The sequence below is a fragment of the Colossoma macropomum genome, unplaced genomic scaffold (assembly GCF_904425465.1).
Source record: "Colossoma macropomum unplaced genomic scaffold, Colossoma_macropomum, whole genome shotgun sequence".
Classification (NCBI taxonomy): domain Eukaryota; kingdom Metazoa; phylum Chordata; class Actinopteri; order Characiformes; family Serrasalmidae; genus Colossoma; species Colossoma macropomum.
In genome coordinates this window covers 3,725,354-3,750,767 of record NW_023494800.1, presented here as the reverse complement: position 1 = coordinate 3,750,767, position 25,414 = coordinate 3,725,354, and the positions used below count along the sequence as shown (strand labels likewise).

At 40.2% G+C, this 25,414-nt stretch overlaps 1 protein-coding gene across 1 annotated transcript in view; it reads left to right on the top strand.

The window, feature by feature from the left end:
- Nucleotides 1-25,414, top strand: part of LOC118819701 (WD repeat-containing protein 7) — a 292,651-nt gene that overhangs the window by 183,113 nt on the left and 84,124 nt on the right. The window contains exon 21 of the mRNA XM_036587568.1: nucleotides 24,573-24,797. Coding sequence (XP_036443461.1) covers nucleotides 24,573-24,797 — 225 coding nt within the window. The remainder of the gene's footprint in view (nucleotides 1-24,572; nucleotides 24,798-25,414) is intronic.

The window sequence follows — 25,414 nt, the reverse complement described above, 5'->3', positions numbered from 1 at the left end:
TGTGTGTGTGTGTGTGTGTGTGTGTGTTCGTGCTCTCCTGCTGGTTCTTTCTCTTTTCTTCCCAGAGATGAGAAGGTGAGAGGCCATTTTGAACGATCCCACTCGTTTTCCACTCTCACTCTGCGCTCAGCTCAGAGTCTGGATCTCTGTTTGCAGCTGAACTCCAGCACCGTTAAAATAACAGGAAACGCTCTGTTAATAAATCATCACCTTTGTGCAAAAGACAGAGAGAGTCTCTCCTCTCTTCTCCTTTCTTTTCTTCTCTTTCCTTCTTCTTTATTCTCCCCTTTTCCTGCTTTGTTCTCTCCTTTCTTCTTCTATCTGCTCTTCTCTTTGCCTTTCTTCTCATCCTTTCTCGTCTTCTCCATTAGTCTGTTCTCTTCACTGCTCTGGTCTCCTCTCCTTTCTTCTCTTGCCATCTAATCTGTCTCACCATCTCAATTCTTCTTTTCTCGTTTTATATCTTCCTTTCACCTTTCTTCTCTTCTTTTCTTCTCTTCTGTTCTCTTCTCTTTTGTCTCGTCACCTTTCTTCTCCTTTCTTCCACTCTCTTCTCCTGTCTTATCTTGTCCATGTTTCCTTTTTCTCATCTTGCTTCTTTTCTTGTCTCGTCTCGTCTCTTCTCTTCTCTTCTCATTTCATGTCTTCTCTTTTCCTGTCTTCTCTTCTGTTCTCTTCTCTTCTCTTCTCATTTCATGTCTTCTCTTTTCCTGTCGTCTCTTCTGTTCTCATTTCCTCTCTTCTCTGGTCTACTCTCCTTTGTCTTTTTCTCCTTTCTTCTCTTCTCTTCTTTTCTCATCACCTTTCTTCTCCTTTCTTCCACTCTCTTCTCCTGTCTTATCTTTGTCCATGTTTCCTTTTTCTCATCTTGCTTCCTTTCTTGTCTCATCTCATCACCTCTCATTTCCTCTCTTCTCTTCTCTTCTCTCCTCTCCTCTCCTGTGTTGTCAGGTGCTGTAAAGCTTCCTCCTCCTGTGATTAGTTTGCATTACCAGGCAGCTCTATGAGTCCAATAGAAATCATGTAAGAAAACAATAGCAGCAGTCTTAATCCATCTTTCTCTCCTCCAGACATTGATTGGCAACCCAGGAGCTCCTCCTCCCCTCTCTCTCACTCTCTCTCTCTCTCTCTCTCTCTCTCTCACTCCACCTCTTTCACTCTCACTGTTTCTCTCTCCTGTAGCTGCAGTGCACACACTCCGTTATTTTAACTGAGCTCTCTGTGTGTGTGTGTGTGTGTGTGTGTGTTTGTGTGTGTGTGTGTGTGTGTGTGTGTGTGTGTACGGATGTGTTGACATCATGTGCCGTGACGCTGGTATCCGAGGAAAACATGGTTTTCACATTTTAATATTCCCTAAAAACATTAAACCTTACTTTATTGGACTTCAGGCCTCTGACTTATTTGGTTTAATCTGTCCTTTATTGAAATATAAATGTTTGTGTCCATCATAGCCCTTAAAGTTGGGCCAGTCTTATACAATATCTCACACAGTTCCTCATGAGCCTCGAAATGAGTTGCAGGTGTTTCTCGTAACTCAATAAATGTGGAGTTAACCAGCCGATATATGGATTTAATGAGAGGGAGAGAGAGAGAGTAGAAAGGAGCTCCCTGGGTATTAAAAGAAGGACTCGCCCCTTGGATGTTGGTGTTTGTGTGGACTGAGACGGGTCAGTTTTTCAGTGTCTGACCAGAACAGAAAAGCGTGTTTTGTCTTGTCCGGCCTTAAATCCGCTGAACCTGTTTAACTTTCAGAGAAAGGACAGAAGCCGAGCCTCTCGCTTGCTTTTTTCCCCACAAATCGTGTTTTCAATTATGTTCTACATGCGCGGCGCTCCCCGACGTTCCTAAACGGATTGCATGCAGCAGTTTGACCTCTTTGTTCTAGCCGCTCGGCGGGAGAACCGGCCCGCGTCCTTCGGCGGCTCTTTGGGAAAGTTTTGTTGCGAAAAGCGTTCTCTTCAGAAAACAGCGCTTATTTCCTCGGACCAGAAATCCTCTGATATCGTACCGCGGGCAGGATCGATCCTTTCCCACAATCCCCAGCTATCAAATTTTACCTGCCTGAGTATCGATGATCAATGGCGGCCGGGCTGGCTGAGCAGCGCACTGCATCATGGGAAGCCTGCTTCTGCTGAACTGGGTTCAATTTGCCCGATAATCCATGGCTGCGGAGCGCTCAGTGCAGCATGCAGGGCTTGTAGAATGCTGGCAGGGTTCTGCAGCATTGGCAAGGGTTTTGTAACAGCGGTGCCGTTCTAGAGTGGGATTTTAGAGCATTAACAGGGTTTCTGAATATTGCCAGGGGTTGTAGAGCATCGGCAGCATTACAGAGTGGGGTTGGTGGGTTCTCAGAACGTTTCAAGGTTCTAGAGCATTGTTGGTGTTCTAGTACAGTAAAGTGTTAAATTTGTTGATAGGTGGGTTCTAGAACATTGTGGCGGTTCTAGGACATTGGTGGTGTTCCAGATTGCTAGATTGTTGGTGGGCATGTTTTAGAATGTTGAGAGGATTCTAGAATATTAACAGCACTCCAGAGTGGGGTTTCAGAATGATGATGGGCTCAGAGAATGATTCAAGATTTGGGAATTTTTGGGTATCTAGAGTTTTGGGATTCTGCGTTAGAGTCAATTTGAGCAGCATTCCAGAATGTTGAGTTGTTGGCGTGTGTGTGTGTGTGCTGGGGTATTCTAGAATGTCCAGATGGTTCTAGACCTAGGCAGGTTCTAAAATATTACCTGGGATCTACAACATTGGGAGGCTTCTAGAACGTTGGTGGCTTTACAAGAACATCGGTGGCACTCCAGAATGTCATGTTGTTGGCGGGTGGGTGGGGCATTCTACAATGTTGAAAGGGTTCTGGAACATTGATAGGGCTTCTAGAACATTGGAGGGGTTCTAGAATGTTTGGCAGGTTCTAAAACATTGGTATCTAGAATTTTGGGATTCTGCATTAGAGTCAATTTGAGCAGCATTCCAGAATGTTGAGTTGTTGGCGTGTGTGTGTGCTGGGGTATTCTAGAATGTCCAGATGGTTCTAGACCTAGGCAGGTTCTAAAATATTGCCTGGGATCTACAACATTGGGAGGCTTCTAGAACGTTGGTGGCTTTACAAGAACATCGGTGGCACTCCAGAATGTCATGTTGTTGGCGGGTGGGTGGGGCATTCTACAATGTTGAAAGAATTCTAGACCATTGAAAGGGCTTCTAGAACATTGGTGGCATTTCAGAATGTTACTGTTGGTGGGACGTTCTACAGTGTTTAAAGGATTCTAGAACATTGCTGGCATTCTACAGTGGGGTTCCAGAATGATAGTAGGGTTCTGCAACACTGAGGAGGTTCTAGATTTAGCGGTTAGTCGTTTCTTTTAGTAGTTGCTGGGGATCTATAACACTGGGGCTATTCTAGAGTGTGGAGAGGGCTTTAGGACATTGGTGGAGCTGTAGAAGTTCTAGAATATGGTTGTGGTGTTTGTATGGATCCTTCTGCGGCGTCACCGTTTTCTGATCGCGTGTGAATGATTAGGTATTGATCCGGAGCAGCTCTGTCTTATCGTCTGCTTGGCTGCGTCTTTTTCTGCGCTGTTTAATTCGTTGCGCTGCAGTTCAGACGGTTTCATTATCAGGACAAATAGCCTCACGTCTGCTTCACTAAAGCTCAGCGTTGAAGTTCAGGAATATTAAAGCATATTAAGATGAGAAACTGAGCAGTGGAGTCTGTACAGCTGAGACGACTGTACAGTAAGAGTCGCAGCTGGAAGACGAGAGAAAAGAAAGGACGGTCTGAAATACAAACGAGTGACCGTCTCTCTGTCCAGCGGATGTATACGGCGCTGTGGCAGTATTAGAGCAGGTCATAATTCACGTATTTGGAGTGATCAGAATGTCCGTTGGAGCTGAGGCAGGATTGATGTGTGTGTGTGCCGGTCAGATCAATGCCTCTCTGACCGCTCGCTCTCTCTGAAAGAGCACGTACACCCTTTTCTTTCTCTGTCCTGGCCTTTGTGTCTGCCCAGTCTGGATGGATTCTTCCTCCTTCCTGCGTTTATTTGTCCGTCTGTCTGCGTTTAAGCTGTCGTGATTAATCGTTAAATTCTGATAACTGGACTGTCCAGATATTTACCGTCTTGATGAATCTGCCGTGGTTGCCAGATAATAATTCATATTTTTAATTCTCTCTTACAGTAAGAAACGGACCCTGATCCTTATGCATATACATGACACTGTGTTTTATATTTACACCACTGTTCAGTTTAGAGTGGCGATTTGCATTAAAAGTTCAAATTAAGGAAAACGTCTTTAAATATCTGGCTGATAGTATTTCAGTCTAAACAGAAAAAACTGATTAAAGTCAAGAAATAATAACAGTAGTTATTAGTAGTTGTTAATATGACAGGTGAGTGTACATGTATTGTAATAAAGTCTTTATAAAGGCTTTCTAGTTGTGGAATGTCTGAAATGGTGGAAATATATATGGTTTGTTATTCATTTAAATTCATTCAAGTAAATTTTTCCAGTTTCTTTAAATAACTTCGGTTTGATTAACCAAAATAATCAGAGTAGAGAATATTACTCAACTATATATATAGATATAGATAGATAGATACTTTTACAAAAATACCCCCCCCCACACCCCCACTCTACTGACGCCCAACATTACACAGCTTATTTATGTTAAAAATGGCAAATATGTCATTAGTTTAAGTTGTATAATTGTAATTACAGTGATAACAATGCTGTGATATTGTGATTATAATAATTATGGTTATTTATATGGTTATAGTTATTTTTCCTATTTTGTTTTAATTAGTTTTTGTTGCTCATTACTACTGTTATGCTTTAGCAATACTGTACTTCAGTCATGCTAATAAAGCCATTCTGAATTGAAAAGAAAAAAAAATACATATACACACACACACACACACACACACTCTCACACACACACACACACACACACACACACCCACAACATATGCCAAACATCATGCGGTGAAGACTATCAGTTAAGAACGTAATTGATATCTTTTCAGGTAGTTTAAAGAACACCGGTCTGGTTCCAGATTTCTCCTCGATGCCTCCAGTTATCATATTAATTTATTAAATTCCATCAGTAGCACATTTATTTAATGAAAGATTGATTCGATAAAGCCGGAACTGGATAATAATACAAATAATATTGGACTGATTAAAAAAAAAAGTACTGACAGACGTAGTTTCTGCTTATTACTGTTATGTGTTTGTTGTGATGTTTATGATTTTCATAAATATTACAAATAAACACAAACTGCCCAGATAAACAGCTTTTTAAATATCATTTTCTCAGGTGCCAGATTTTAGCACAGTGATGTATGTATAGAGTACAGAGTAGTGTGTGTATGTGAGTGTATGTATAGTGTGTGTGTGTGTGTGTGTAGTAATGTCCAAAAGTCTTAGTGCCTCAGCAAATTGTATAAAGCCATTTATCTTGCATCTTGTAAAATCACTATATAACGTTAGAATAAATGCAAACAAACATTAATGCAGTAAAGAAAAACGAGTGTGTGTGTGTGTGTGTGTGTGTGTGTGTGTGTGTTTGACGCAGTGCTTTAATTGATGCGCTCTCCTGGTTGATAATTTTATTTCCGTCTGAATGCGACTCAGCTCCATCTCTCTTTTTCCTTTCTTTCCTTTTTTCTGAAAAGATTAATAGTAGTGGGGACGAGTATAAGAAAGGGGAGCGGGCCGGGCCGTCGTCCAGCCTTTTTAGTTTATTATGTTTGAAACGAGGGAGCAGCAAATAGGATTTAGATACAATGTCATTAAAATAGATCTTGGCTGTATCAAAGGTGGGAGATCAATACTGTTCAAAAATCAATGTGTTTTACAGGCCATACATGTACATACAGAGAGAGAGAGAGAGGAAGCAGAAACTCTCCACAAACAGAGAGATCATGTCATCCATCTGTCTGCTGCTTATATTGCGTTAAACCTTGAATCCGGCACCGTGTTCTTTGTACAAAATCAATGAGTGTGTTCTCTAATTAAAAGAATAATAGACTCCGTTTGAACAGTATTGATAGTAAAATGATGTAAAATCCACCGTTTAATAAGAACAAGTGCATAAAAAGAAAAGTATTAAGACACACGGTAAAAAATCGGAGCGCAGCCAGAATCAGGAATATTTCATATTTTAAATAACAGCGTTTTGATGTGGTTTTTACACCATCCAGTCATTTAAAATGTCCATAAAAACAGATATATTGCACAAAATGACCACTGTTTCCTCCAGTAGAAGTGGAAATGTTGTAAAATAAAATATGAATACAAAATATTTTTGTATGCAAATTGTGCTCACGTTCAAACCACATTCATGTCCTTTTTTATTATTTAAATCCACAATTACAGTGCTGCTCCTCGTTATCATCGTTTGATTTTCATTCACTGAATAGATTGAAAAGTATATTTTATTGTTAGTATTGTGTTGATAAATCATGTATTATATTGTGATGATGTATCATATTGCTTGTTTGGAATTGAGTGTTAGTGGCTAGTGTGTTAGATCAGTGAAGGCTTTTTTCCTCATGAATTTGGTCCAAATCAGAACGCGATTGATTGATTGATTGATTCGTTCATTCATCTGTCGCTTCCTAATCCTGCTGGTGGTCAGTCTAAAGCGTTAGGCCTTCTCTACAGCTTCTGAAGGCCTAACCAATAGGAGAGCTCGCCTCGCTAAATCTAAATACCACAAAGAAGAACTCCTGATTTTCCGCTCTGCATTTCAAAGAATGTAACGCTTTCGTTTCTGTCCAGAAATCAACAGTGAAACAAGAGCAGTGCTGAAATACTCGTAGTTTAAATACAAGCATGATTCTGCTGAATGGAAATAAACTAAAATTAGTTTTATTTTCATTTATTTGAGTCAGCAGAAATCATTCTGCCTTCTCTGAAGTTCTACAAGGCCCACTCTCTGTTAACTAAAAACAAGAGTAAACAGAAAAACATGCAGTCACTCAGTGAAAATGGGGCTGATGATGGAAATACAGCCAGAATCAGTGTTATATTTTAAATAATGTCATTTTTAAAAGTAGTTGGGATTTTATCTTGTGCGCACTACTAGACTTGCAAAAGTTGTTTACATGAAATTGTTTAAAACCATTTATCTCAGCAGAAGAGCCAGTAAAAACACTACCTACTGTTAAATCTGATAAAGAGGCTGGATTTTAGCTCAGTAGTCAGATTTCTCAGTGCATGTGAACTCTTACTCTGATTTCTTTCGGATTTCTCAGTCTGAGCATGTGCGAAAACAGACTGCTGTACCGAAAATAAGCAGCAGCGTCGGCACGAGACGCAGCAAAACACTTTTGGAGCGACGCTGCAACCGTATACATGCTTGACGAAATGAAGGATTTAAATAATCTTAATCTTCTCGATGATGTATGTTCATATTTTCAGGTAAAGTGGCGCCTTGTTTTTTTTAAAAGCCACAACATGAAGTTTGAGTTTTACGTTTACGTCACGTCGTCTTCTGTTAGTTTATTGGCTGGTTGTAAAGCAGAAATCTGATTACTGTCTGACTCATTTAGACCTGGAGTTTCACATTATCTGATTACTCAGGTGCATGTAAACGCGTTGATCGAATTACTGACAAAATCTGATTTCCTGCAGTTATCAGATTATTATGTGCATTTAAACGCTCAGTGATGGAAATACAGCCAGAATCAGTGTTATATTTTAAATAATGTCATTTTTAAAAGTAGTTGGGATTTTATCTTGTGCGCACTACTAGACTTGAAAAAGTTGTTTACATGAAATTGTTTAAAACCATTTATCTCAGCAGAAGAGCCAATAAAAACACCACCTACTGTTAAAATTAAAACGAATAAACACAGTAAAGTGTATTAATGTGCTGTTTTCAGGTATGAAAGTTATGAATATGCAGAATTAGAAGAGCACAGGTTTGGTTCCTGACGTCTCACTGCTCTCCAGCCATCTCTTAGATTTTGTTAAATTTCATCAACTGGTTTGATTTGATTGATTGATGAGATAAACGAGGTATTGGATACAAGCTGTAAATCCTGGACGTCCATAAGGAGAGATTTGGAAATGTTTAAGCTAAGCTTCACACACAACCACAATGTTATATTGTTTATTTGTATTTATTCTAATGATAGCTGTTATTTTTTTTTTCATTTATTTTTTATTTATTTATTTCCAAACACACACAGTGCAAGGTACGTGCAAAAGTTTGGCTGCTCCTGGTCAAATTTCTTGTTTTGTTGTAAAAATAAGTTGCACATCCTCTACAGAGACACACTTCTGCACATTTCAGTACACGATTACTGTTTATTTGCTGAGTTTAACATATTGGGCACAAATCAGAAACACACTGTGCGCTGTGCAAAAGTTATGGCACATTTCATATTTTATTTTATTATTTTCCAGTATGTTAAACTGAGCAAATAAATAGAAATTGTGCCCTAAAATTTGCGCAAAAATACTACATTTAGGTTTGTTCGCTGTAGATGTTTTAACTTAATTTCTCTTAGAAAATCAATGAAGTGTGCTTAACTGGGAGTGTTGAACCTTTTTGACCGTAAATGCTCACTGTCCAGATAAATGGCTGATCATATAATCTCCTCAGACGTCCTTTGGCCTTTGCACAGCGCTGTGTGTCACTGAAATGTCGACTACATGTAAATAAGAGAACATACAGAATAGTGTTTGATCCTGAAGTGCTCGGAGGTCTTATTGAGACGCAGCGCTCCAGTTCTGGTATGAATAATACAGAAATACCAGACGGCTCAAGGCTGAAAAACTCCAAACAGGTAAATCATTCATCTGCAGCTGCAGCATAGAAATCTAAACCACACACACACTTCCTACCAAAGAGTAGCTCTGCTTTTGTGTTTTCTTACATCAGTACAATTTAATTTCAGTCAATTATATTTCACTTTGAAAGATAAAAGCCTTTATAAGGGAAGTTCTTCTACATTTTTGTATTATTCTGTTGTTGAGATGTAAACAGAGTGATTCAGAGTGGTTTGGTGTGAAATGGTTCAGATGTCTTTACAGTGGTGGTGATAGGAACCAGGGGTCGCCATGACTACAACACAAATATAGACATTTTATTTTACATTTTTTAAGTTTTCTTTGGGGACTATTTTGCCTCACAACGCCCTACATGTATCCCTCCACCATGATGGCTTTTAGAAAATATGTTTCAGAACAAAACCTTTAAAAACAATGTCTCAGACATCAAGCAGTGTTTCTGTGAGGGATCTTTTAGAGGTGGGCGTCTGGTTCCCATCACCACCACTGTGAACAGTTCTGACTCTGTCCACATCAGAATGGTTTACTGCTGTTTTACCATAATTTAATTATGCATGAAGTTCAGAAAAATTAGTGGAAAAGCCTTTTGAAGATTTGAGAAACTGATGCTTTTTCTGTGAAAACACCTGGTTTTTGTTACATCACTGACTGCGTTTACATGCAGTCAATAATCTGATCATAATCAGATTTCTGCAGTTGTCTGATTATTCAAATGGTCATGTAAACAGCGCACTCTGCTTTCTTAAATCGGAGTGAGGTCTAGAAATCAGATTTAAAAAATCTGATAAAGAGGCTGGATTTTAGCTCAGTAGTCAGATTTCTCAGTGCATGTGAACTCTTACTCTGATTTCTTTTGGATTTCTCAGTCTGAGCATGTGCGAAAACAAACTGCTGTACCGAAAATAAGCAGCAGCGTCGGCACGAGACGCAGCAAAACACTTTTGGAGCCAAGTACACGCTTGACGAAATGAAGGATTTAAATAATCTTAATCTTCTCGATGATGTGTGTTCATATTTTCAGGTAAAGTGGCGCCTTGTTTAAAAAAAAAAAGTTTTACGTTTACATCACGTCTTCTTCCGTGAGTTTATTGGCTGGTTGTAAAGCAGAAATCTAATTACTGTCTGACTCATGTAGACCTGGAGTTTCACATTATCTGATTACTCAGGTGCATATAAACGCGTTGATTGAATTACTGACAATCTGATTTTCTGCAGTTATCAGATTATTAAGTCATTTAAACGCTCAGTCATTATAATGCGTATGAACGTTTTATATCATTAAATATATTATTATTATTAAACAGCTGTGCAGTTTGTACTCACTGATATTCTCTCCGTTAGACTGTGGTGTCTGTGTCGATACAGCCCAGCGAGCTCTCCTGTTGGTTAGGACTTCAGAAGCCGACCTACAGACATTATTGGGAGGTAACAGAGGAATCAACCAACCAATTTACGTTGGGACCGATTTCATGAGAAAAAAACATCAGTCTAGTCTTACAAGTTCTAGATATGTCACTGACTAAACACACTGTAGCCTAAAACAGGTTCCAGTTAGTTGTTAGGAATGGAAAACTGTGGCGGCAGCTCTGTGCCAGAGCTCTACCCTGAAACAGCCACTGTGAAAATATATTATTAAGTGTTTTATCATTAAACAGCTGCACAGTTTGAGTGAGTCGTATTGATACGTTCATAATCTCAAAAAGTCTTATAAACAGACTTAAAATACTTCTTTAAAAAAGTTTAAAATGTCAGTTTTTTTGACTATTATCAGTATTAAATTCTAAGTTGTTGCCTAAAGATCAGATTTTAAGGCATCATTGTGTTTTTATTAAATTAATTCAGAATACAAATTTCTAGCCAGCAGTGGCCCTGTGATCAGAAACTGAACCTAAGCCTTATCAACTCATATCAAAACAAAGAACACATTCATCGGAGCCTCTTTAGAAGCTTTATTCACATTAAAATTTTCAAGTTGTGGCTAAAATGTAATAATTAGTCCTGCAGTCTGCGTCCGGCTTTATTAAAGCTGCGTTGTGTTGTGTGTTAGTCATTAGATGCTGGTTCCTCTTTAAGCGCTCTAGGAGAGATGAGTGGGCTCACGCGTTCAGGTGTGTATTAGAGGGATGGGGTAGATCGACAGCCCCTGTCCTTATTGACAGCGCTATCGGATTACCATCACATTTAAAACGGCACCTAAACACTGCACATCTGTTCGGTTACCTCGCTGATCTTTCGCTGTGTGTAAATGTGGGTGATTGTTTCACTTTTTGAAAACTAAAAGAGCCAATTATCTCTTTTCAGCTCATAGGGCTCAGATTAGCTTCTCATTACATAGACACTTACATATATAATACAAATGGGGTATATTATTATTATTATTACATATAAATACTTACTTATGTATAATACCTGTACAAATACAAATGTCAGTGTTTAATCTAGATCAGATAACATGTATGCGTGTGTATCTGTACATATATGTGTGTGTGTGTGTGTACATATGTGTGTGTGTGTGTGTGTGTGTGTGTACATATATGTGTGTGTATGTGTGTATGTGTACATATATGTGTGTGTATGTGTGTATGTGTACATATATGTGTGTGTGTGTGTGTGTATGTGTACATATGTGTGTGTGTGTGTGTGTGTGTGTGTGTATGTGTACATATATGTGTGTGTGTGTAGTTTTCCAAAATGAATCCATTTTTCCCTTCTTTTTTTCTGATGTGTGTGTTGGGGGTTGGCTTTACGTATATAAGAAATGTCAGTGCTGTAATATGATTAATACTACCTTTATTAGAGAAGTGATATCTCTTCTGCTACACATCAGCTGTTACTCTTATCAGCAACTCGACGTGTCTGCAGATCCTGAATTTGATCAAAATTGTGAAATGTTTCAAATGAATACAGCATTTTGGAATTAAACTAGATAGACAAACAGACGAATAGATGGATGGACGGATAGAAGGATAGACGGATAGATAGATGGATGGACGGATAGACGGATAGACAGACGGATGGATGGATGGATAGACGCATGCATGGATGGATGGATGGATGGATAGAAGGATAGACATATAGATAGATGGATGGACAGATAGAAGGATAGACAGACAGGTGGATGGACAGATGGATGGATAGATGGATGGACGGATAGAAGGATAGATAGATGGATGGATGGACGGATAGAAGGATAGACGGATAGACAGACGGATGGATGGATGGATAGACGCATAGATGGATGGATAGAAGGATAGACATAGATAGATGGATGGACAGATAGATGGACAGATAGAAGGATAGACAGACGGATGGATGGATGGATAGACGGATAGATGGATGGACAGATGGATGGACGGATAGAAGGATAGACGGATAGATAGATGGATGGCTGGACAGATGAATGGACGGATAGAAGGACAGACGGATGGATGGATGGATAGAAGGATAGACATACAGATAGATGGATGGACAGATAGAAGGATAGACAGACAGACGGATGGATGGATGGATAGACGGATAGATGGATGGAAAGATGGATGGATGGATAGAAGCATAGATGGATAGACGGACGGATAGATGGATGGACAGATGGATGGATAGATGGATGGACGGATAGAAGGATAGATAGATGGATGGATGGACAGATGGATGGACAGATAGAAGGATATACATATAGACAGACAGACGGATGGATGGATGGACAGATAGAAGGATAGACGGATAGACAGACAGACGGATGGATGGATGGATAGACGCATAGATAGATGGATGGATAGAAGGATAGACTTATAGATAGATGGATGGACAGATAGAAGGATAGACATATAGACAGACAGACGGACGGATGGATGGATAGACAGATAGATAGATGTATGGATACAGATAGATAGACTGGAGTATAGATAGATGGATAGGATTGTTTTTTCCTGATAAGTCTAAGTGTGCAGTCTGGTGTCTCTGAGATAAAAGGCAGCCTCTCTCTCTCTCTCTCTCTCTCTCTCTCTCTCTCTCTCTCTCTCTCTCTCTCTCTCTCTCTCTCTCTGATGCCCTGGCCAAAGGGGTCAAAGGTCACCTGAGAGCCAATCAGAGGTGATTGAGGAAATTGTGCTGAAATTGAATCAGCGGTGAGGTGGCCCTTTCTGCTGTCACGCGATGAAGTATTAGTCCGGAGAATCGGGTTAGGCTGCCCCGCACCGAAAGGATGAAGTGAAATAATACGATTCCTTTTGTACAGATAGAAAAAGTGGATGGGTTTAACAGTTAAACAGAAATCCAGTTTCAAATCAGTAAATGAAATGAAGAGCTGAATGAAATGGTCTCTCTCTGTTCCCTAAACAATAAATCTGTTTATTAACCCCGAAATCTGCTGCGTCTCCGACCTGCTGTGATGTGGAGAAGCGCGTGTGTTAGTTTTAAGGGCCGTGTTGTGTTGAGCTGCTCTTTAACTCTCCGCAGTTTGTAGCAGATGGAAGATATTGATCTGCCGTGTCCTCGTTTGATACTGATTTTTGATTAGGGAGATGGATTCTCCATTTGTTGACTGTTATGGTATCTGCCGGTGGCATTATTACAAATATTAATTTCATTATCAAAAAGGAAATACAGGTTTCATGCGGTACAGCATGTGTGGAGAGAATATGAGCTGATTTTCTGGCCACCGACAACAAACATTCTCCATTGAAAATCCATATTTTAACAATTGTTTGGCCAAAAAATAAAATCTGCCCAAAATGTGGTCCATCTGCCCAGATATACACTATATGGACAAAAGTATTGGGACACCTACAGGAGCTTTTATGAATCCCATTCTAAACCCATAGGCATTAATATGGAGCTGGTCCCCCTTTGCAGCTCTAACAGCTTCCACTCTTCTGGGAAGCTTCTACAAGATTTTGGAGAGTCTGTGGGAATTTCTGCCCATTCATCCAGAAGAGCATTTGTGAGGTCAGACACTGATGTTGGACGAGAGGGTCTGGCTCACAATCTCCGTTCTAGTTCATCCCAAAGGTGTGTGATGGGGTTGAGGTCAGGGCTCTGTGAGGGCCAGTCAAGTTCTTCCACACCAAACTCACCCAGTCAGGCCTTTATGGAGCTGCTTTGTGCACTGGGGCTCAGTCATGCTGGAACAGAGAAGGTTCTTCCCCAAACTGTTCCACAAAGTTGGAAGGGTACAATTGTCCAAAATGCCTTGTTCTGCTGAAGCATTATGATTTTCCTTCACTGGAACTAAGGGTTCTAGACCAACCCCTGAAAAACAACGCTGTATACCACAGGATCTGCTGGTCACACAGATGGACTGTTAAGTGGTGTTGGTGACAAATCAGGATAACAGAAGTTGTGCTGGTTACATCAGTCAGTAGATCTATTGATAGTCGATAGGTGAATTGATTGTAGAAGTGACTTTTGCAGCACTGGTGTGTGTGCAGAGCTTCTTCACTGCGCTTCGGTGTGTGTGTGTGTGAGTGTGTGTCGGCTGTAAGCTTCAGGCAGGGCTGCTCTGATATAACAGAAAATCTTACGTAGTGTAGCCTTAGCACTGAGGCACATTTTCTCCTAGTTTTTGTACTGAAAATGTGATGAATCTGAATGAATTTGCTCTCTGCCTGTTTGGTTTCTGACAGGGTCTCCGTTTGTGTGGCGTATAGAACAGGGCAGTGTGTTTTCTGAAGCTTCGCGAGTGATCAGTTCTTCAGCAGCCTTGCTCTTCATTACCACCCCACAGACTGACTGAGGGTGTGTAGGTGTGTGTGAGTGCGGTCAGTGGGCTTTTAGACCGTATGGATCACGTACACACATATGGGGGGGGAGAGAGAGAGAGAGAGAGAGAGGTCTCACTGAATGTACACTGCAGCATAAAAAGGGGAAATCCATACAGCAGCCTGAACTCGGCCGAGCTACAGCAGAACTGAGCACAACCTGACACTGTAAAGTAAATTCAGCACTCTCTCTCTCTCTCTCTCTCTCTCTCTCTCTCTCTCTCTCTCTCTCCCCACTTCTTCTCACTTCTTTCTCTCTTTCACTTCTTCCCTAGCTCTTTATTGCTCTGTGGTGCTCCTTCACCCCCCCACCCCACAGAAACACCTGTCTCTTTTTTTTTTTTCTCTCTCAACCGTTTTTTTCTTTCCTCTTCCTCGCTTCTTCCTTTTGATTGTCCTTCGCATTTTCCCACTTTTCTTTCTCTCTCTCTCTCTCTCTCTCTCTCTCTCTGTCTCTCTCTCTCTCTCTCTCACTGAGGGATTAGTAGAAGGGGATTGGTGGTCAGTGAGTGAGATGGAGGTCATGTGACCAAGCCAAGCGGTCAGCCTCAGTGAAGCCCAGCCACATTATAGTCTTTGTTCTCTGACCAGCTAGATGCACGTGCACACGCACGCACACACTTGATTTTCTTTTTTTCTCTCAGTGATGGGAGAGTAAAGTTATACAGTATCTGCCATATGTATATATGTGTGTGTGTGTGTGTGTGTGTGTGTGTGTATATATACACACAAACATGTCTATATCTGCAAGTACATAGACATCATGCAGATGTTTCAGAAAATTTCATCATAATATTTTCACACAATAAAAAAGACACCTGACTTTCAAATTAGATCCAAAAATGATGAACAAAAAACGTTGTTTGTTTTTTTTGTTCTGACAGTGAAGATATGAAACTATGTGTATGTAATATGAATTTTCTAAAACCAGCCCTGGTCTGAACCTCAGTAACCAAAAATAAACGCTTTCAATTTGAAAAACTGAAACATGGAGCTTTAAAAAAAAAAAAACAAATTCAGGGGTTCAGTTTTATTCGTTCTGTGTATTAGAACCAGTTTTCTGTGGTTTTACCACATCAGAACATTTTTAACCTGAAAAACACTGTACTCACACACGTGCCTTGGACCTCTCCTTTACAATACAGCACCCCCCCAAACACACACACACACACACACACACACACACACAGTCCCCTGCCTTCACTGAAGGCCTGAGTGCAGTGTCTGGGTTAATATGTGTGTCTTTCTGCAGCTTATGTGTCTTTGTATGAGCGTGTGTGTGAGCGCACGTGCCTAATTGAGGTGTGTGTGTGTGTATTGTGAAAAAGGGGGGCATGCAGGGACAAAAGGTCCAGTGCGGCCCCCCACCCCACACACACTTCCGAAAGCACAGCCCCCTCTGGTCTCTTATTGTGGCTCCAGGCTGCAGGGGGACACTGCATTCACTCCATCATCAGCCTGAACCTGACCATGACCCTGCAACACACACACACACACATTCAGGCCTCTGCTTCACAACACAACAGACACAGCACTGTGCAAAAGTCAGAGACCCCCCTTCATTAATTTGCTTTCCAAAATGGCCATTAAGTACAAGTTTTTCAGAAAAGATGTGTAGCTGTCCAGTAGCCACATTTACATACAGCCTGATAATCTATTAATAATCCAACTAACATCTCATTCAGAATAGACTAGTCTGATTGAGGCCATTCAAAAAAACGTTTTTTATCAGATTGACTGAGGTGAGTAATCCTGTAAATAATCCGTCAAATAGGAGAATAATATCCGTGTAAAGCTCTGTATCTGATTACATTCCCTATCGGAAAGTTTAAGTCCGTTCTGATCATGTTCGTCGCGTCATAGTGAGAGTTTATACCGTTCAACATGGCGGAGCAGAAACTGGTCTGCAGAGGAGACGAAGTTTATACTCTGATCTTTAAAAGACGGCGGTGGGACGGACGTCCAGCTTATGTGTCTCAGAACACGACGTCTTCCTCTCGGCCTTCTTTAATAAGGACATGTGAAGGACGTTTTCCTGAGTCTGACATCATTTTAAAGCAATTAAAAACACAAGCACTGCTCACTGCTGCTCATCTCACTCTGACTGGACTCACGTGATGCTGGTTGTCATGGTAACGTCTACACTAAGTGGTGCTCATGTGCGTAATTTACTATCTGATTACTTGTAGTGAGCATGTAAACAGAGATTTTCATCAGATTGTTGAGTAGAGTGAGAATAAACACCTCAGTCTTAATCTATAATCTGTTCTAGAACGTGATCCATAGAATGTGTTTGATTGGATTAGCAGAAATCTTTGCATATAAACACAGACACTGAGAAAAGGAGACGGACACACGAAACAAAGAAGCCGAACAATGGACTGACCACCCCGGAGTCCAGACAATCCCAATGTGTTTGGGATTCCTGACTCATACTTAATGGTCACTGTGACTGGAAATTAAGTAAATAAAGGGTCTCTGACTTTTACACAGTGCTGTCAATACAGTCATTTTTTTTTTTTTTGTTTTTGTTTATAAAAGCATGTATGTAGAAGAATATGTAGGCTAGAACAACACAGGCTTGGTTCCTGACTTCTCACTGCGCTCAAGCCGTCACAGGGATCTGTTCAGTTCCACAGCTGATTTAATGTAATGAAGGATTGATTAGATAAACTCAGTATTGGAAGGTAACTGTAAATACTGGACTTCCTCAAGGAGAGCTTTGGACATGGTTAACAAGGAGGCAGATACAGTAGGGCTGAAAGATTGTGAAGATCGTTTTCACATCAGTGCAATTTCCAAATCACAAGAGCTACTATTTTTTTTTTATTGTAGTCCACATTATCAACAATATTGTTGGACATTTTAAGTGGAGAAATTAAACCTAATAACACAGAGCTTGAGAACTGCCTGTAGATGAGTTAGACCAATCAGAGGCGACCTAATCTCCATGTGTTGTGACATCACAACCACAACTTACTGGCAGTCTGGCACACTACATTCAGGGGTCAAGCCTCAAGCCTGAAAAGAGAGATAGAGAGAACTTTATTGATCCCGAAGGGAAACTGCAGAGGTGGATGTTCTGGTCTTCTGTTCCAAGAAAACAGACCTGAACTTTACTTTTATATAAAACAGTTTAAATCACTGTGTAGTCAGAAAAGTCGGCAGTGTTAGTCAGAAGAATTGCAATGAGATGTTTTCCCATTGTTCAGCCCCAGGATACGGAGGTTTTTTTCAGTAAGGTCCATATTTACAACCAGATAGAAATAGGCATGCAAAACAAAAGAAAGCAAAAAAGAGATACCAGGACTTTGATACTGACTACAATTAAAGAAAAAGATGGAAAAATGAACATGGAAAATGGGAACAGCGCAAGGAAAGGAATAACGTAAACGTAAAGGAATAAATACACACAAGGAACGCCTGAAAACACTACTGAAGGTGGAGCTACAAACAAAACACAGGTGGCCAAGATAACAAAGAGGCAGTGCAAAGGAGGAGACAGAACACAGGACAAAAACAAAAGCAAGAACTGGGGTGATGGAGTACTGGGCTCATACGTTTCCTAAAGAATGGTCATCTGATCGAGTCATTGTGAGGTGAGAAGTTCACCCTCCTAGTCGGGATAAAGTGAAGTTCATCCAGCTCTTCATCCACATACAGTGAAGAGAACCCCAGTTTGTGTTCTGGGTTTGGCGTTATAAGTCTGTTTTGGTGCCTGACGTTTCTTTCCTGCGCCTCTTTCCTCTTATTTGGCAGATGCGTGACTATCACTGACAGCGTCCATGGAGCTGCAGCCTCAGCCTCACACTCTCAGCACTTCATCAGCACCTCAGCCACGTCCTTATCTCTCCACCAGAATCCACCTGAAGCACCGGCCCCCCACACGCTTATAATCCCCCACCTATATACCCCTAATCTCCTTTAGGCTACATAGCATAACTAGGCCGTGAACCAGCAGCCTCCTGCTGCTGTGACCTTAAAGCTGCACTATGTAAGACTTGTTTTTGTTGAAATTGAAAGACGTTTTCGAGTGAGGAGAATAAAAAACAGGCTACAGTATGGTGGGCATGCGCTGACCACATCATATGTCTCAGTTAAGGTCACACACAGAGGCTCAAAAAGAAGGTCCGGCTTGATGTTGAGGCTCAAAATCAACTTCATTCTGATGAAGATGTGATGATAATAGTGGATAATTCACTCACGTCCTCAGGAGACGCACCTTCAGCAAGTTTAGACTGAGTTCTCTTTGAATTCTCTTTCAGTCAGCAGATTCATCCGCTCAGGGAAGGGGTCAGGGGCCGTATTACAGAAAATTCATAAGTCTGAGATCATATTTTATCTGCTTTGTTGTCATGGTAACTTCAGTTAAGACTGAATTTAGGACAGAAGCTATTACAAAACAGCAGTTCTTAAGTCTATAATCTTATTTCCAGGTAAGAAAACGGTTTTACAGAAACAAGTTGCCAAAATATCCTAAATATTTTCTTAACTTTAAGATAAACCCTAGAGGCATCTTAACTTCTGTTTATCCGTCTGTTTCTATTGTTTTATGCAGTGATGGGCAGCACAGTTCACTATAACCATCCATTTATCTGCACTGAAAACGCTGCTTTGACTTGTGAGGTTTATTATTATTTTTTTAAACAGTGTTTTTTAATAACTCAGACGCTGCAGACTCAATCTATACTGTCCCTCTTATTACCTTTGAGTGTTAACGTTTGATATACCCATCAGATACGATATCACAGTACTGGTGGTGAATAATGAGGAGACAGAACTGAGCGTGTGTCTGTTTATTAGGAGGAGTAACGTTAGCGCGCTCGGCTAAAGCGTTTGGGTAATGAAACTGAAACCGAGAGCGACGACACTCTGATAAACAGCACAAAGCACTGAGACAACATTCTTAACTTGCAGTTTAACGCGCTTTTAGTTTTATTTGACCTTTTTACATCAGTAACAGTAGCTAATGTTAGCTGGCTGGTTAACTAACTTGATTACTTTGATTATGTGTTTACGTTTTACCTGTGTGCATATGGTCGGTTGCTAGGTAACAGACATGACAGTTGATGATCAACTTCGATCGAGTAAATTAAGATTTCTTACCTTGAGATAAGATGCTGTCAGATAAGATTCCTAAATTAAGATCAGATTTGCTTCTGTAACACAAATTTGTGAAAAATCTAATCTTGACCTGTCAGATCTTAAGACAAAAAGATAGGAAGTTTCTGTAATACGGCCCCAGAAGCACAACCCACACTACAGAATGTCCTCCCACGCATTGCATGCAGTTACACATTTCCACCAGAGAGGTCTCCAAATCCCCAAATCTAATCTTACATAATGTAGCTTTAATGCTACATTGGAAATGAGTGACACTTTATTTAAAGGCTGCCTGCGTGGAGGCTTGTTTAAAAAAAAATCTATGCTTGAGTATTTATGGACTGATTGTCAGTATTTGCGAGATGACATTAAATGTTTTATGAGGTAAATGACTGTGTCAACATGTTATGAAGCGTCTTTGTCAAGTAATAGAACTACTAAGACAGAGTCTCATTAAGGGTCTATATGTGGCCTAGTTAAGAGCACCATTTATTTCATTTCTATGAAAAAATTTGATTATTTTCTTAAAGCATGCATATTACACAATCGTCACATTAATTTGATGCAGCAATCTGATTTACAGTTGTATGCAAAAGTTTTGGTTAAATGACATGTTGTTGATTTTCTAAGTGTAAATAAGTTACACATCCTCTACAGAGACACACTTCTGCACATTTTAATACACAATTACTGTTTATTTACTGAATTTAACATGGGAAAAAATGAAACATGAATGTGGGCTGTGCAAAAGTCATGGCACCTTTTTTAAATTTTGGTTTTTTTTATTTCCTGCATTTTAAACTCAGCAAATGAATAGAGAGACTAGAATAGAGAGAGTTCTCTGTGGAGGAGATGTTCACTTTTTCACTTAGAAAAAAACTAAACATGTCATTTGACTGGGGGTGCCAAAACGTTTGCATATGACTGCGTATTTTATATTGCATATAGCCTTACACACAGCCGAGCGTGTGGCGGCTGGGATCTGATATGGTGCTCACAGCAAGTGAACACATTCTGATAAGTCCAGTAATTCAGATGTATATAATATATCGCAGCATCTGTACCGGCCAACAACTTCTGACCTTCTTTAGGAACTTCTTCACTGTTTTCTCTAATCCAGCACAGCTAATTCAGATCATTCAATATCACAGTTATGATTAGAATAAGCTGGAGGAAACACCGCAGTTCAGACGGTCTCCCGGGCCCGAGGATGAGAACATTGCCGAATGCTCCGACCAATATCTCTCTATTTACAAAACCTCCTTTTCATCTGTTCAGCGTTTTTCCCAGCGCCGGTTAACTTGCTTTGGGTTCGCTTCCTCCTAAACATCTGGCGGGCTGTGTTTGATCTCATTGTAGCCGTATAAACTCCATCTGAGTGTACGTGTTGCTGGAAGGCGAACGCGAGCCGATATCCAGCGTTTTCATGTGAACTGGAAAATCAGATTTTCTGAGAAATCTGAGAGATATTTCTCTCTTTCCCTCGCTCTCCCACACCCTGCCTTCTCCTTCTGTCTGCTTTCCTACAGATAAGAATCTGTTGAGTGAGTTTAAGTATTGTTTCCAACACTTTACTCGAACCCCGGTGCATAACAATGACATAACCTCGTCATTCCGAACGTCCAGTATGCTGGACATTTTTTGCCAGATATTCTAGCTTTGTTGAAGTAGTTATATCAGCACAGTCACCTTAATGTGTCTACAGACCTCAGTATTTGTATCGGTTGATCTTTAAATGAACATTGAACATTTTGTTTATCTTGTCATAAACATAAGCAAATATGGCGGCTGGCGAGATCCAAGGTGGCGGCCTCCAAAACCGAGTGAAGCACTGTTTCTGAATGATTCTGTATTTATTTCAGTCTCTCTTGTGAAAAGCAATTAAAGACATAGTAGATATTCATTTGTATGTAACCACATTTTGACAAAGTTTAGTTTTAGGACATTTGGACTACATTATGCTCTGATTAGAGTAACAGACAAACAGCCATTCAAGGTTTTTGTTTATTTTGTTAAAGGTAGATTCTCATGTTTCTTTAGGAGCGACAGTGGATGATCCGGAAATTTGGTTTGTGTTAAAAAGCTCTTTTTTTAATATTGTTTATTGCCTTTAACACACATTGACAGCTATTTAACATATGACTAATTTACCTTGAGATTGGGGCTTCACTTAACGTACATGTTCCAGAGACAGAACACAAACACCCATACATCTACACATTCTGTACCTCCATACACACAAATACACACATACCCAAAAAACCCTAACTGCGGTGAACAGTAACAGGTTTCCATCTCCTTATAAAACAGGTTGTTTTATCTGTAGCTGGGCTGTCGTGAGTTCCATCATATAAACATGCTTGACTTTTTGTAACCACTGAACAGTCACTGGGGGATTAGGCTTCATCCAGTTAATAGTAATTCATTTCCTTTCAACCATCAACAAAACATGCAGTATGTAACTCCGGTCATTGGTAAACGTGTTCAGGCAACACTTCCAACAAGAGCCGTAATGGGTCCAGCGGAATATGAACTTCCAGAATTTTCTCCAACTCCTCTTTAACATTCTTCCATGTCTGTTTTTGGACAATCCCAGAAGACATCAGCCACGCCAGCATTCATTGGTTGAATTTTTTAGCTGTTTTTCATTATGAAATGTACAGGGTGTCCAAAAAAATTGACATCATTTAAGATATCTGAGTAGCTACATGTCCTGGCAAACGAAATTAAATAGGCTTCATGTTGAACAATACAAGAAATTCAGAGGGATGTAGATTTTATAACCAATTTCACAAATGTAATCTCTTGCGATACTGGTGGTCGTCCAGATCCCTTTGTTCTGCACAGACGGCCTTCCTCTTTGAATTTTTGGGACCATGTCCAAATCTGCTTTCCAGTTGGTGCATTTTTATTGAATTTTCTTGAAAACGCTGCACTCTTGTTTGACTGTGTTCGAGCAGATTCTAACACACAAAATGCCTTTTCGTTTCTAGTGACCGTCATTCATCAACCTGAAATAAAAAACATAAATTAAACTTGGTTAGTTTTTACACATTCTGTTAAAGTTTGAGATCGTTTGAGGGAGAATTGGCTGTTATTGAACTACGAAATGTCAATTTTTGTGGGACACCCAGTATTTAATATTTTAGGAGCCGTTGACACAGAAGCCCGTGTTGTTCCAAGAGTTCAGAAATCGTTTCATGCAACTTTTCATGCATACATGCAGGAACGTTCAGTGCTTGCTTTAAATATAATATGATAATAAATATGTTCATTTTTCAAAAACTCTCAGATTTAATGTGCCTAAGCCTAAACGTCCATGATACTAGATACTGAATATATGTTCCCCAGTAAACAACAACAAACTGGAGATTTAGTGGAGAGCAGAGAACATTGTTTTTAAAGTGTCCAGTCTCAGAACTGAGGAGGGTAAAGATGTCAGAGTGGACGTCATGTTGTCAGGAGCTGTTATAACAAATTATATCCAGTAATACTGGACCAAAAATCTGACCAGAGCTCAGAACATAAACAGAGACCCCTCCCACCCCCACCATGGACTGTTCTCGCTGCTAGCCTCTGGAAAGAGGTTTATCTGTTGACATAAATATGTTTGTGACGCGGCAACAGAATTCAGACGCTCGCGGATGAAAAAATGCAAACAAAGTTTTATTATCAGGTGACACAAGCGGGGTTGAAAAACAAGCGTGTGACTTGATCAAAAGGCAGCAGAAGATCACCGAAGTGATCATAACACAGGGCAGACAAAACCAAGGGGAAAGTCAAAATCGTCGTCAAAAGGCAGGCAGAAAGGTCAAAAACACAAGTCCAATACAGAATCAGCAAAGGTACAAGGGGAGTAGGCAAAAATCAAGGTCGATATAACAAACGTGGGTCGAAAACAATCACTCAAAAACAGATCAGAAAAAACGCTCAGTAAGTTCCGGAGAATCAATACCTCGCAAAGTACCCTAACTAAAGCCCGGGCTGATATACTATTCTAAGAGAGTCATATGATTCAAAACACAGGTGTTCTGAGTCAATATTCAGGTGATTGGGAACGCTGACAAGTGCGTGAACTATTGTCATGGGTCATGTGATCACCCAAGGGATTATGGGCAATGGAGTTCGCTCTGGACTCCGAGTCCGAGAGAAGTTGCTCATCCACGTGATCTCCCAGGTCCTTCTGGGAAACGTAGTCCGAATCCGTTCGAGGCGTGACAATGTTTACATATGCGCCACACTTTGCACTACATTGTATTACTTATAATTCTCCCTGATCTACCCTGAGCCTATGCAACGTAATTTCGTTCTAATGTGCACTGTACAGTGTAAATTTGAATGACAATAAAGTCTGTCTAAGTCTAAGTCTAATACAACAATGTAATGTTACCATTACTGGTAAATGGCACAGCAGATATTTCATATGTTTGATGTCATGACAGCTTATGTTTTTGCTTTGTGCTCTAGTTAGCGGTCACTATTATTATTGGACATAATCTGCATATGATATGTGCTATGACATGTTTATTGCATGGTTATGACCAAGTTATATAGCAGAATTCAAGTAAAATTTTACCATTTACTTCAAATCTCCTTTTAATGTTTCTCAGCGTGTGTGATTACACTCACATTTTAAAAAAACAAGATTTTTTTCAGATAAATATATTCGCAAATCTATTTTGCTCATGTACTACATACTTTTATTAAAGTGAGTAAAATTTGGTTTTCCAAGAAATGGACCCTTGATTCGACTTAACTAAGCAGTTCATAATATTTCTGATAAGTCCAGTAGTAAAATTATCGTAACATTGCATGAAGCCATAGTATGTATGTCATATTGTCATATGTGTTGCATATACTGTTCATGTTCAGTCATTTATCCCTCCCTCTCCTTCTCTCTCTCTCCAGGCTGTCTCTCTAACCTCCCTCCGAATGCGAAGAAGATCTCGAACTCGTATGAGGAGAGGCGTAAGCAGGCCACGGCGATTGTTCTGCTAGGTGTGATTGGGGCAGAGTTTGGAGCAGAGATTGAGCCCCCTAAGCTGCCGTCTCGCTCCAGGACCAGCGGCCAGGCGCCCGAGGGCTTCGGCTTGACCACCGGGGGATCCAACTACTCGCTCGCTCGGCACACCTGTGAGTACGGCTACCTGCTGACCTGTTGCACTCACCTGCACACAGTGTGTCACACAAGCACTGATATACAGACATTCTGAAGGTCATAAGAGCAAATCGCGTACATTAACAGAGTAAAGATACGCAGGCCTAATGGTCCACTCACATACACTCCCAGTCCAGATCTTTTAAAAGATAATAATACCAACGAGCATATATTCCTCATTCATTTACAACAGTTAAATTTAATATTATGAAATTGAGTATAGTACACAATGCCTGTGGGCCAATTCAGGCCAGAATTATTGCAGCAGAATTATTTAAATTTTCTATTAATATTAGCCCATTGCACTATGAGCTGCACTACAGGTCCCAGCATGCACTGCAACATAATGTGTGCTCGCACCCCCTCCCCATCAATGATCCATGGAACAGCACCACAAAAACAACATAAAAAAAGATGGCAGGTGTCCACTTCCAGCGAATGGGCAGTTTTAAACCCTACTGTACATTGGAGATACTTAAAGAGGGTTAGCAGTGATCTGCAGCTGATGTCGTCTATTACTTTATATAAAACTATTTGTTTGTATATGTAGTTATTTTTTAATTGTTCAAGTATTCAGTGCCTATTTATTGAC